The 14,527-nt window shown below is 44.2% G+C and overlaps 1 protein-coding gene across 2 annotated transcripts in view; it reads left to right on the top strand.

Moving 5' to 3' along the window:
- The window catches only part of MAP2K5 (mitogen-activated protein kinase kinase 5), a 204,179-nt gene that overhangs the window by 36,922 nt on the left and 152,730 nt on the right, over positions 1–14,527 (top strand). For both annotated transcript variants that reach the window (XM_072981835.2, XM_072981834.2), the window contains exon 8: positions 12,346–12,410. In XM_072981835.2, the coding sequence (XP_072837936.2) occupies positions 12,346–12,410 (65 nt within the window). The remainder of the gene's footprint in view (positions 1–12,345; positions 12,411–14,527) is intronic.

Below are 14,527 nucleotides of genomic sequence, written 5' to 3'. Positions count from 1 at the left end.
CTAAAGCGAGGCAACACAGCCAGCGGCCATTTTGGAACCGCCGATCAGCTGTGCTTCAGTGCGCTCTCTCTCTCTCCACCCCTTGCGGGTCCAGCCTGGGCAAGGAGACTGAGGCACCACGCCGCCACGGCCAGGGTGACTGAGTCTCCCTGCCCAGGCTGGAGTTGCAAGGGGGGGGGGGAGAGAGAGAGAGAGAGAGAGAGAGAGAGAGAGGAAGTCTGGGGGTTGCGAAGCTGGCTTCCCAGCAATCTTTGCAAATACCTGCCCATCAGCGGGCTGGCTCAGGGGAATCCAGCTTCGCAAACCCCGCTCTCTCTCTCTCTCTCTCCCCTTGCAGGTCCAAGGCTCTCTTTCAGGGGAGGGCCTTTGGGATGATCGTGGGGAAGTGCTTCCCCATGATCATCGCAAAGCGATTTCCCCATTTAAAACATTGCAAAGCAATCGCTTTTGCGATCGCAAAAACTCCATCGCTATGCGGATTCATCGTTAAACGGGGCACTCATTAAGCGAGGCACCACTGTACTTTGGCTAAACAACAACGTTTTGCATCTCGCCATACGGCTAATGCTGCTTCAAAATCTTTGGCTTCTGCCATTGCCCTTAGACTTCATACATGGCTGCGGGCTGCGGGGATCACTGACGATGCTTGGTCCTGTATTGAGTATTTGCCCTTTGATGGCGTGGGCCCCTTCAACAATAAGACTTGACGAGGTGATGGAAAATGTACATAACATTCGCAAGACTGCCCGCTCTTACTCCGTTCAACAGCCCAAATACCAACGCAAACAGTGGCATAAGCCTTTCACTTTCTATCAATCATACCAGCATCCCTATCGCCCTTACAGACCTCTGGCTCTTGTTCATGAGAGATCCAACTTTTCTCAACCTTCCTCTTCTGCTCCTCCTTTCTGGTCCCAGGCCCCTGCTCAATGCAGATAAGGTTTCTGTTGCTCTACAAGAAAAAAAATAAACAAGATATTTGACTCTTCTCTCTTGGACTATCCCCAACATCCCCAGCTGGCTCCCTTTTTTGACAAGTGGTCCACCATCACCAAGGACACTTAGGTGCTCACCATCATACATTTCGGTTACCTATGTATGAGCCTCCTCCTCTTGGTCATGTCAGACCCACAACATACCTGTTCTAGAGGATGAGGTTACGCTCCGTCTTCACAAACATGCTATACAGAAGGTTCCTACCCAAAATATCCCCAGCGGTTTTTACTCACATTATTTCACGGTTCCCAAAAAGGATGGAGGCCTCCATCCCATCTTAGACCTCTATCTGCTGAACATTTTTCTGAGGCATTTCCGCATGGTTACTCTCAAATCAGTCATCCCTCTGCTTCAACCAGGCGACTGGTTCGTGGTTATAGATCTCCAGGATGCATATTTTCATATTTCAATTCACGAACATTATTTCAAATATCTCCATTTTCTCTTCATGGACATTGTTTATCAATTTTTTGCCCTTCCCTTCGGCCTGTCCACCACTCTGAAGACCTTCACAAAGTGTGATATTTCCATATATAGACGACTGGTTGATAGTAGCACGATCAAACAGTGCAGCCTGAAGGGCCACTACTTTTGTCCTACAGACTCTGGTAGATCTCAGCCTTCAAGTCAACTACAAAAAATTGTCTCGAGCCATCTCAGACCACGGATTTTATTGGAGCACATCTCTATTCCATCGTAGCCAGGGTGTTTACCCCTCCAGAGAGAATACTCAAGCTAAGGCGAGCCATTCACCCTTTTTGGTGTTGTACCACAGTCACAGCTCACCGTACACAGCACCTGCTAGGTCTGATACCTTCAATTACGTCTGTACTCCAACATGCGAGACTGAAGATGAGATCCTTACAGGCCTGGTACCTATCGCAGTTCGACCCTCTGCTAGACCATCCTTCCAAGGAGTTGGCTCACCAACTTACCTGGTGGACCTTCGTCCCTCATCTCCTGGTGGGCCGCCCATTCAAGCCTCTCCAGCTCACGGTACAAGTCACAACAGATGCCAGTCAGATAGGATGGGGTGCACACTGCAGTCATCGAGAGGTCCACGCTTTGTGGTCAAGCTCAGAGAGACTGCTGCACATCAATCACCTGGAGTTGCTTGCAGTCATCAAATCCTTCTGAGATTTCCATATTTTCATAGTTGGTCGTGGAGTCCAAGTCATCACTTATGACCACCCTATATTATATCAACAAACAGGGTGGCACTTTAAATCTTCTCTATTTAGCGGTTCAGCTATGGGAATGATGTTACGATCACCACGTCTTTCCAGTGGCCCTTCACATGGCTACAGAGAACGAGGTCGCCGACCATCTGAGCCGTCTTACCACCCAAACCCATGACTGGGCCCTCAATGACACCGTCTTCTCTGCAGTTGGTGGGCGTCTTCGCCACCCAGGTCAATTCCAAATGCAGCAGGTACTGCTCACGGGCAGGAAGATAACTCTCTTGGGGACGCTTTCATGGTGGACTGGGGCGACAGTCTCCTTTATCCCTTTCCGCCCATTCCTCTCATCCAGCGAACAATAGTCAGGCTCCATCAGCTGAACTCCGATGCCACTCTAGTAGCACCATGGTGGCCTCAACAGCCGTGGTTCACCATTCTCAGAGCCATGGCTACCGACTTCCTGAGGTTACCTCTTCAACTGTCCCTTCTGACTCAGGACCAAGACTGGAATTGTCATCCCGACCTCGACTCTCTACACCTCACTGCATGGACAATTCCCTCAATGTGGCTGAAGTCTTAAATAGGGCTAGGAAGACTTCTACTCAATTACTGTATTCATATAAGTGGAATGCTGTCATCAAGTTTGCTGCATTGCGGAATTTACCATAGTTCCTTTCTCTTTGGACATCCTTCTCCAGTTCCTTCGTTATCTGTTTGACCAAGGTTTGGCTTCTTCAACGTTGAAAATTCATATTTCTGCTGTAGTTTTGTATCAGCGGGTCAGAGGCCTCTCATTTATTCTCTCATCATACTTTGAAGAGATTTCTGAGAGGTTTGTGGAACATGCGCCCACCTCCACGGCCTCCACTTCCATAGTGGTCTCTCCAAGTTGTTCTCCATGCACTTGCTCGTCCACCATATGAGCCCATGGCCTTGACGCATCTCAAACTTCTTTCTATCAAGACTTTGTTCCTTGTGGCTATAACCTCTGCACATCGAGCAAGCGAGCTGTCCGCTCTTCGAGCTGGTGCCCCTTACATTCAATTTTATTCCGACAAAGTTGTCGGAATAAAATTAGAACTGTGAAGCTCAATTTCTCAGCACCAAACTTAACCATCTGAAATGGGCCCTACAGGTGAATGGCTATTCCAAGAATGAAATCAAAAGAGCCATCAGACCAAGAAAACAACACCAAACTGAAGAGGAAAATATCCACACACAAATAAAGTATTTCTGCCATACAACAAAGAGGTCATGGACCGCATGGGGAAAGTTTTGAAAAAAACACAACCTACAAACAGTATTCAGACCCACCACAAAAATACAACAAATGTTAAGAGTCAGCAAAGAACAAAAGGGACCCCCTCACCACTGAAGGAGTATACTGGATACTTGCAGTTGTGGACAGGTATATATTGGGACCACAAAATGCAGCATTCACACCAGAATCAAAGAACATTAGAGACACTGTAGATTAAAACAACCAGAAAAATTAGCAGTAGCTGAACATGCCCTAAAACAAGCTGGATGTGAAATTTTATTTCAGAATACTGAAGTACTGGACAACACCAGCAAACATTATGTTAGACTGCACAGGGAAGCCATTGAAATCCCTAAGCACCAACAGAGCTTCAACAAAAAAAGAGGAAGGTCTAAAACGTAATAAGGCCTGGCTCCCACCACTGCAAAATACAGTCTGCAAAATGTCAACGAACTCTACAAGGACCAGGGATTATTGCACAAAAAAGAACAGCTAGAGACACCCATCAATCACAGTGACAGATAATCTCTCCCTCTTATCAGAGCAATACATCCACAACAAAAACAAGCTGATCACCATCATCACCCTATCTCCTGAAAAGGACAAAAGCTGTCCCCACAGCTATAAAGACTCAACTATCCAACAAACAGCAACAGAGCATGGACTGAGTTCCTACTCCAGTCCTCTGAAGATGCCGGCCACAGAGACTGGAGAAACATCAGGAAAAATAACCTTCAGAACATGACCAAAGAGCCCGAAAAACCCACAACAACCAGATGTGTCCTTTCTTCCCAAAGTGATTTCTGATTTCCATGTTACTCAACCTCTAATTCTTCCGACGTTATTTCCTGATCCCTCTTCTGATGTGAGTGCATGCTCCACTCCCTCGATGTTCGTCGTCTCTTAGCATTTTACATTTCCAGGACTAAGGAATTCCGCACTTCCTGCAGACTTTTTGTATGCTTTCATGGCCCACAAAAGGGCTCTCCTGCCTCTTCACAGACAGCCTCGAGGTGGATTGTCTCTGCTATTACTTTAGTATATGACTTGGCAGGCAAGACTCTGCCAGAAGTGCTGAAGACGCACTCTATGAGGGCTATGGCTACATCTACGGCGTGGTTGTGTGGTGTTGAAGTCCCTGACATGTCGAGTGGCCACTTGGTCTACACCCTCGACTTTTGTGACACATTAACATGTTGATGTCAGGTCCAAGAAGGAAGCAAATTTTGGAAGGGCTGTGCTGATTTTGTTGTCAGCGTGACAGCCCTCCTTTCCAGTAAGGGAGCTTGCTAGTCACCCATTTGTGTGCATTCACAGAGGCCATGAAGAAGAAAGAGAGGTTACTTACCTGTAACCATGGTTCTTTGAGTGGTCCTCTGTGAATCCACACATCTCACCCATCATCCCCGCTGTCCATCATCTAGTGTCTTGAGCTTTGCCACGGTCAGAGCCTTGACAGCGGCAGACATTTTGGAACTGAGGTATTATGGGCAGGCGGAGAACCCGCACCACGGGGCAACATCCTACTAATCACGTCTTTTTAAGCTCTAGAATATTCCGAGGAGTCTTGTGCAGGGGCAGTAAAACCCATTTGTGTGGATTCACAGAGGACCACTTGAAGAACCATGGTTACAGGTAAGTAACCTCTCTTTCCAACCTTTGCCTGGACAGAGAAAGAGGCTGTAGGTGCTTAGCTTGGACTTATAAACAGTTCCCCCCCCTTCGGCCCTCAAAAATGTGTAAAATATACGATGTAGTCCTCATGCTGAAAAATTTGGAGACCCCTGATCTACATCAGAGTATAGTTGACAGTTAATTGTCTGGTTTTCTATTGAATGCCTCCAGTGTTGGAGCACTCACCACCTCCTGAGGTAATTGGTTCCATTGTTGTATTGGTCTAACATTTAGGACGCTTTTCCTGATATGCAATCGAATTTTGGTTTCCTGTAATTTAAGTCCATTATTACATGTCCTGCACTCAAAAATAACAGAGAATAGAAGGAGAAGTGGGGTTGCAGTATATGTAAAAAAATACACATTCCTGCACAGAAATACAGGAGGAGATTGGCTGTCCCATTGAGAGCATCTGGATCAATGCAGTTTGAGTGAAAAACAAAAGAAGCATGGTAGTTGGAGTCTACTACCGACCACCCAATCAAGGAGAGGATGTGGATGAAACTTTTGAAAACCAAATTGTAAGGATCTCAAAGAGGCATTACATAGTGGTGATGGGAGATTTTGGTTATTCTGATATCTGTTGGGAGGCAAATTCTGAAAATATGGCCCTTCCAAGAAAATCCTGGCTTATGTGGCTGATAATTTGCTCCTACAAAAAGTGGAGAAAGAAACTAGAGGACTAGTTATCCTTGATTTGATTCTAATCAGTAGAGATGACTTGGTGGAGGAAGTGGCAATATTTATTTATTTATTCAACTTATATGCCACCCACTCTACCCAAAGGTCTCTGGGCGTGGGTGAAAGTGACCATGTTCTACTAGAATTCTTGATTTCAAAGGAAACCAAAGAGTGTAGCCATATATGCTGGATTTTTTAAAAAAAAGTAATTTTAACAAAATTAAACGAAATTAAAAGACGCCTACTTCTTGGGAGGAAAGCGATGACAAACCTCAGCAGCATCTTTAAAAGCAGAGATATCACCTTGCCAAGAAAAGTCCGAATAGTCAAAGCTATGGTTTTTCCTGTCGTGATGTATGGAAGTGAGAGCTGGACCATAAAGAAAGCTGACTGCCGAAGAATTGATGCCTTTGAATTGTGGTGCTGGAGGAGACTCTTGAGAGTCCCCTGGACTGCAAGGAGATCAAACCTATCCATTTTGAAGGAAGTCAACCCTGAGTGCTCACCGGAAGGACAGATCCTGAAGCTGAGGCTCCAGTACTTTGGCCATCTCATGAGAAGAGAAAACTCCTTGGAAAAGACCTTGATGTTGGGAAAGTATGAAGGCAAGAGGAGAAGGGGACGACCGAGGATGAGATGGTTGGACAGTGTCATCGAAGCAACCAAGATACAACTATGGGAGGCAGTGGAAGATAGGAGGGCTTGGCATGCTCTGGTCCATGGGGTCACGAAGAGTTGGACACGACTAAACGACGACGAATTTTAACAAACTCAAGACAATGATAAGTAAGGTTCCATAGCAGGAAATTCTAACAAGAAATGGAGTCCTAGGAGTTTCAGAAATGCAAAATTCAAAATGCACAACTGCAAACAATTCCAATAAGGAAAAAAGGTGGGAGACAGCAAAAAAGGTGGGTGGGTGGATGGATGGATGGATAGGTAAAACCTTTATTGGCATAAGTAGAGATTGGACATAGTCACAGTGGTTTGTTATGTAACTACATGTACAGTGGTGCCTCGCTTAACGGGTGCCCCGTTTAACAACGAATCTGCATAGCGATGCAGATTTTGTGATCGCAAAAGCGATCGCATTTTCCCTATGGGGAAAAAATTTCCCCCTAGCTGACCGGCGGGTCCTTTGGAAGGAGCGTGGGGGAGGGCTCTCCTGCACTCCTTCCCAAGCCCCGCCGGTCAGCTGGCCGAAAAAGCCACTTGCAGGCTCAGCAGCAGGAGGAGGAAGTGGAGACAGAGGCAAAGGAGCAGCCGCATTTGTCCATCTCTTGCTGCTGCCCATTGACTGCTCCTCCGCCTCTGACAAGGGTAAAAATTAGGGGTCGTCCTGTACATTGGGGGAGGGGTCATATACACAGAAAACTACAGTAACAAAAATGTGGGCTAAATGATGCTATTGTAAAGATGGATTTGTAGCTGATTTGTAGGCCAATAGTGAAAGAATAGCCAGTGGTTTTTCAGAGAATCAGAGAATAATGGAGTTGGAAAGAGCCTTGAAGGCTATCGAGTCCAATCCCCTGCTCAATGCAAGAATCCAAATCAAAACAAATCTGACAGATGGTTGCCCAATTTTCTCTTGAATGCTTCTTAGTGTTGAAGTGCTCACCACCTCCTGAGGCAATTGGTTCCATTTAAAAACCAGTTAAAAACTTGGATGTTCAGGCAGGCCTTCCCCCCCCCCCAGTTAATTCCCAATTTTCTTTCCCCTCTTCTATTTGTATTATTTTATACGCTTTCCATCTTGCTGAATTGTGTAATTGCATTATAAATTTTTATATATGTGTTGTGCTCCATGTTGTAAGCCGCCTAGAGTAGTCAAAATCACCAGATAGGCGGGGTATAAACAAACAAACAAACAAACAAATAAATAAATAAATAAATAAATTGTCGTAGTGCTCGAACAGTTAAGAGTTTTTTCTCCGATACAGTGGAGTCTCGACTTACGAACGGCTCCACTTACGTACTTTTCGACCTACGTACTTCTTCGGCCGCAAAATTTTACTTCAACTTGCGGCCGGAGAATCGACCTACGGACCAGAAGAGGGAGGTGGGGAAAGCGCCCAATTCAAATTTGGTGCTTTCCCGGCCTCCCCCTTCCAGTCTGTAGGCTGTAGGTCATGCCTCGGGATGCCTTGCAGGGCTTCTCCGCTGCCATGGGAGGCATCTCGGAGGTCCCCCCCCGCCGCCGATAGTGCTTTGGAGCCACTATCGGCGGCGGGGGGGGACCTCCGAGATGCCTCCCATGGCGGCGGAGAAGCCCTGCAAGGCATCCGGAGGTCCCCTGCTGCCACCGCCGCTGCTGAAAGCCGAGCTGCGCTGGCCAACCCAAGCCATGCTTAGACTCCTGGGAGTCCAACCATGGTTGGGATAGCTGGATGCGGCTCGGCTCCTGGCGGCGGCGGCGGAAAGCTGTGCCGCGCCAGGCAACCGAAGCCATGTTCGGACTCCTGGGAGTCCAGCCGTGGCTGGGATAGCTGGGCATGGCTCCCGGCGGCGGCGGTAGGAGAGGGGGTGTCCGGATGCCTTCCATTGCTTCGATGCCTGGAAGGCATTCGGAGGTCCCCCACCCTGCCGCCGCCGGCGGTAGCCGCGCCAGGCAACCCCAGCTATGCTTGGACTCCCAGGAGTCCGAGCATGGCTTGGGTTGCCCGGCGCAGCATGGCTCCCAGCGGCGGCAGCGGGGGACCTCTGGATGCCTTCCAGGCACAGAAGCAATGGAAGGCATCCGGAGACACCCCCCCCCCCGCACTGCCGCGGCCACTGGGAGCCTTCGAAGCTCTCGAAGGGCTTATTATTATTATTATTATTATTATTATTATTATTATTATTATTATTATTATTATTATTATTATTATTATTATTATTATTATTATTATTATTATTATTATTATTATTAGTAGTAGTAGTAGTAGTAGTAGTAGTAGTAGTAGTAGTATTAGTATTAGTATTAGTATTAGTATTAGTATTATTATTATTATTAGTAGTAGTAGTAGTAGTAGTAGTATTTATTTTTTTTATTTTTTTATTTATTTTTTTATTTTTTTATTTTTTGTTTTGTTTTGTTTTGTTTTGTTTATATCCCGCCTATCTGGTCGGCTTCCTCCAATGTTGGAGGGAAAACCTTTTGAGAACTTGGAAGGCAAACAGGCAGGGAGAAAAAGGCTGGAAATTCGAATTTCCCCCCTTTCCCCCCTGCCTTCTTGCCTTCGTAGATTTCCACCGGACGAAGCCATTTGAGAGCTTGGAAGGCAGGGAGAAAGGGCGGGAAATTCAAATTTCCAGCCTTTTTCTCCCTGCCTGTTTGCTTTCCAAGCTCTCAAAAGGCTTTCCCTCCAACATTGGAAGCATCAATAAACAATTGTAACAATAAACAATTTCTATTTGGTTCTTTTTAAAATGACACATGGCCTGGACCTCTGTCATTGATAATAAATGTTGATGTAATCAACTGGTGGCAGCTGAAAGACGTGTAGCGTGAGCTGTTAGTTTGGTGAAACAAGTAGGGGCCACGTGGGGATCTTGACAGCATCTTTCTTAAAGTGTGAGGTATAGAACTGGACACAGGACTCTATATGACACCTACGCAGTGTCAAATAGAGGGGGACTAATACCTCATGGGATTTGGAGACTATACTTCTGTTAATGCAGCCTAAAATAGCATTTACCTTTTTTGTAGCTGCATCACACTGTTGGCTTATATTCAGCCTGTGATCTATAATGCCTCCAAGATCCTTCTCACTCGTAGTATTGCTGTGCCAGGTATCCCTCATCTTGTAACCGCATTTGGTTTTCTTTCCCTCATGTGTAGAAATTTGCACTTATCTCTGTTAAATTTAATTGTGTTGTTCTCAGCCTAGTGTTTGAGTGTTTCAGCATCTTTCTGAATTTTGTTTCTGTCTTCCAGGATATTAGTTATTCCACTCAGTTTTGTGTCACCCACAAATGTGATAAGTTTTCCTTGCACTCCCTCATCCAAGTCATTAATAAAAATGTTGAAGAGAACCAGGCCCAAGTCTGAACCCTGTGGTACCCCACTTGCTACCTTCTGCCAGTTTGAGAAGGAGCCATTTATAAGGACTCTCCGAGTATGATTCTGCAACCAAATGTGTATCTCATCATCATGTAAAGAAGCAACGAGTTGAGGGCTGCAAGATTCTGTACTGGTCCTGCTGTTATTCACCATGTTTATAAATGATTTGGATGAGGGAGTAAAGGAAATGCTTATCAAATTTGAGGATGATAAGAAACAGGCAGAGATAGCTAATACTTAAGAAGATAGATTCAGAGTTCAAGGTAGCTTTAGCAGATTGGAGAACAGGTCCAAAAAAGCAAGTTAGTTTTACGTTCTACCTTTTATCGTGTAAAGTCTGGTGCACAAATATAATGTGGAGGACATTTTCCTTGACAGACGTATTTTTGAAAAGACTTTAAAGGCCTTAGTAGTGCACAAGGTAAGCCTGCATCATTACTGCGATGTGGCAGCAAAAAAAGTGAATGCAATTGTAGGCTGTAGCAACAGAAATACAGGTCAAGGGAAGTAATAGCGCCATTGAATTCTTCTTTGGTCAGATGTCACCTTAAATACTGTGTACAATTATGAAATAATTGTACAGAGGGCAATGAAAAACTAGAATGCATACAAAGGATGATGTCGAAGATGGCAAATGTTCTGGAAACAAAGTGCTTTAAAGAATAATTGAATACTCATTCCTGCCTTGAGTAGAGTATTGGATTCAATGGCCTTATAAGCCTCTTCTAACTCCAGTAATCTGTGTTTCTAATATTTTTACCCTGGAGAAAAGAAGATTTAGAGATATATGATAGCCTTATTCTTATATTTGAAGTTCTGTTTTGGAGAAGATGGAGCATGTTTCTTTTCTGCTGCTCCAAAAGTTAGGACCCAAAGTAAGCTACAAGAAAGGAGATTTTGACAAAAGATTTGGAAAAAAACTTTACAGACTGAGGTGTTTGAAAGTGGAAGCATTTTAGATTTTTAAACAGGTTCGATACAGGTAGGGATAGTTTAGTCCTCCTTCATCATGGAAACGGACTAGTTGACCCTTAAGACACCTTCCAATACTGTTGTTCTCTAATTCTTTAAAGGTGGTCACGCAGAGGAGGGGCAAGATCTGTTCCTGATCATCCCAAAGTACACGCAACAGTGGGCTCAAGCTACAGGAAGTCAGATTTAGGCTGAATATCAGGAAAAATTGTTATAGCAGTACAAGAACAGAACCAATTACCTTGGGAGGTGTTGAGTGCTCCAATGCTGAAGTATTTTAAGAGAAAATTGGACAACCATCTGTCAGATCTGTTTTGATTTGGATTCCTGCACTGAACAGGGGGTTGGACTTGATGGACTTACCGGCTCCTTCCAACTCTATTATTCTATTATTCTTTTATTTCAATATATTAAGTAGACTGCAGACTCCAAAAGCAATTTCTATGAAGTCCACTTTTGTGCCATTGCACTTCTAATTGTCACAGATTACCCAGACCTTAGACTTGAACCTTGTAAAAAACGAAAAGTATTTCCATGGAATCACCCCTTGTTTCCACTGTTTCCATGGATAAAATAGTCATTGCATTGTATTGCAGCAGACACAATTTTAAGCTTGGATTCAATGGATTTCAAGTAGACTTTTTTCCCTGTTTTTATTGTTATAGTATGTGATTTGTTTTAAGAATCCATACATTATGGTTGAAAGGTGCTGACACATTTTACTCAATAAAGTCAGTGTATCAGAATTGTATGTTTCATCATGAGTTGTTGGTTCTTGTTGTTGTTGTCCAGTTGTGAAATTCTTGGTTCAAAGTTCTGGCCTCAGTCCCCCAAGGACTGGTTGAGGTATAACAGGGTTGATCTCTCAATTGCGGTTGAGAGATTTACTTGTCGTAAATTTGGTGACACAAGATGGGGAGACTGTAGAGTGAGAGCTCACGAACCTCAGTTGACACCCAGTCTTTTTAACTGCAAAAAGACTGAATTATGCACTGCATGTAATGGCTTCTTTTTTTAAAATTTGGGGCAGCTCAGGATTCCCCTTTCTTACATATACCATCCCTGCGGTGGGTTTGAAGATGTTGTTCTGGGTGGCTCCTTCCCACCTCTGTGACAAAACTAGGTAGCCAACAGCAGCGCATTTCTGGTCATGTTAAAGGTCAGAGTATTGGCTGAGGGGCTGTCGAGGCCCCTTCTGACCTAGGCCTTGTTTATACTGTGCACTCAAGGCCCCTTTTCTCCTCTTTGTATCAGTGATCTGCTCCTCTTGAGCTATGTTATCATTCCATTTTGACACCTTTTATCAAACTTTAATGAAATGACCCAGGCAAACAAATTGTCATTAAACTTTCCATCACTTTGTCCCTTGGCATTGTCTTTTATAAATTGGACAGCAAATGTTGTATTGATCTCCTCGTTCTTGCAGCTGAACTTGAAATGACCCAGACGGCTGGTTGTTTATGGCCTAGAGTTGCTTTTCCTTGACACTTCCATCCACAGCATGACATCTCTTTTGTTTTTCTTTCTTCCTTGTGGAGATGAATGAACAAGACATACAGTATCGAGACATCCTCGGTCATGGCAATGGAGGAACCGTCTACAAGTGAGTGTCCCCCACTTCCTTGCTCCAACTTTTGTGAAAGAAAGATTACCCCTTTCTGTGAATCTGTTATAAAGTAGCTGCCCTTTGTTCTTCTGTTGTACGTAATGTTTCTAGCAACCTGCCCGGATCTCAGGTGGCTGTGGAAGGGAGCGCCTATCGTATGAAAATATAATCTGTGGTTTAAGCAAAGTGTGAGTAAAACAGAGTGTGAGGAGCAGAAAACCTCTAGGACCGGTTCTTGCACTGGGGGTGTCGTCTTCAAGCAAGGAGAGACGATCATCTCAGGATGTAAAATGGGTATCACTTTATTATTTAAAGATGTGAGCACAGCGTGTTTTGGCTAATGTATTTTTAGCCTTCTTCAGGGGCTATAATACATAAAATAAAAGAGAAAAAGCATATAGGTGAGCTTCCTGTTTATACGGGACAGCATATAAGACATTTTTATAAAATTAGAACATGTTGTACTTACAACATGTAAATTACTCTAAATATCTAATATTGTATTAATGCTTGCACAAAGTGTTCCAATGTTATAAAAAATTCTTATATGTTGTCCCATACAAATAGGAAGCTCACCTATACACTTTTTCTCTTTTATTTTATATATTATAGCCCCTGAAGAAGGCTAAAAATATATTAGCTGAAACGCGTTGGGCACGCATATTTAAATAATAAAGTGATACCCATTTTACATCCTGGGACTATAGTCTCTCCTTGCTTGACAGCTTCAGTGGATGTACCAGCCCTCTTTGTTCTTGCACTGGCGAATCATATTATTAGGCAGAGGAATGATTACCTGGAAATACTGTACAGAATGCAGAATTAAGCCCTCTTTAGCAGGTGCTATGATTTTCTGAAATATAAGTGGCTTTGAAAGGCATTTGATTAATATAAAGGAGGCAGGACAATCTGTAGCTAGTAGTCATATACAACATACTGTATATGATTTTTAATCTCTTTGCCACAGGTTATCACAGTACCTTCTAACAAACATTACATGTATACATGGAGAATAGATTTATAGCTAGTTGCTAACTCTTTTGGTGAAGAACCTGGTCTGTTTGAGGTACCACAATTTGGGCTCAGGGATGCATGCCCCTGAAATATCCTGCTATCCAATATGTTTGCTCTCTTTCTATCGATAGATGGAATCTTGAATTGTATGACTTTCATCCAGGATTATGTTTTCAGTGATTTTATGGTATATCTGTATTGACTGATGGAACCATTGGGACTAGAGATGGGGGTGTTTGTATTCGTATACAAATACTCCCACACAGGTGGCAATAATGAGGGTCCGCCCCCCTAGGGCCAGACCATCCACTCACAATTCCGTTGCTGCCACCAGGTTGCAGTCGGGGAGCCACTCTTCAACCTGGCAGGGAGGCTTGTTGTCCCGCCTCCTGCCAGGAGTGGCTTTCCGATCATGAGCTCTGGAGTGATAGGAAGGATTGTGGAGCTGGCAGCAGCAGCGGAATTGTGAGTGGATGTTTGAGTACGAATGCCCCCATCTCCAGTCATTCTACTTAATTCCTGTCCTCTAGGCCAGTGGTTCTTAACCTTTGTTACTCAGATGCTTTTGAACTGCAACTCCCAGAAACTCCAGTCAGCACAGCAGGTGGTGAAGGCTTCTGGGAGCTGCAGTCCAAAACTCCTGAGTAACCCAAGGTTAAGAACCAGTGCTCTAGGCTAAATTTTCCAACAACATTTGGTTCTGCTTTGTTCCCTAGTTTTGTGTTCCAGTCACCTATGATGATAAGCATGTCTTGTTCTGGTGTGTGATTAATTTCCTCTTGAACATTTGTGTAAAAGGTTTCGATTTCATCATCTTCAGCATTGGTTGATGAAGCATAGACTTGAATGATGGTTATGTTAATAGGTTATCCACAGAGTCTGATACTATTCAGTCAGACCTTGCATTATAGTCCCTAACTGCCTCTGCCATTTCTTGCCTCAGTATTAGAGCCACTCCATTTCTTCTGTATACGTCATTTCCAGAGTAGAACATTCCATAGTTGTCTGACTGAAAATATCTCATTCCAGTCCATTTGAGTTCCCTGACACCAAACACTATGTTGTTCCCATTTCTTGCTTTAGGGTTTCTGGTTTACTAT

This window comes from Pogona vitticeps, chromosome 12, assembly GCF_051106095.1.
Source record: "Pogona vitticeps strain Pit_001003342236 chromosome 12, PviZW2.1, whole genome shotgun sequence".
Taxonomy (NCBI): domain Eukaryota; kingdom Metazoa; phylum Chordata; class Lepidosauria; order Squamata; family Agamidae; genus Pogona; species Pogona vitticeps.
This window is presented reverse-complemented; position numbering and strand designations above follow the sequence as displayed.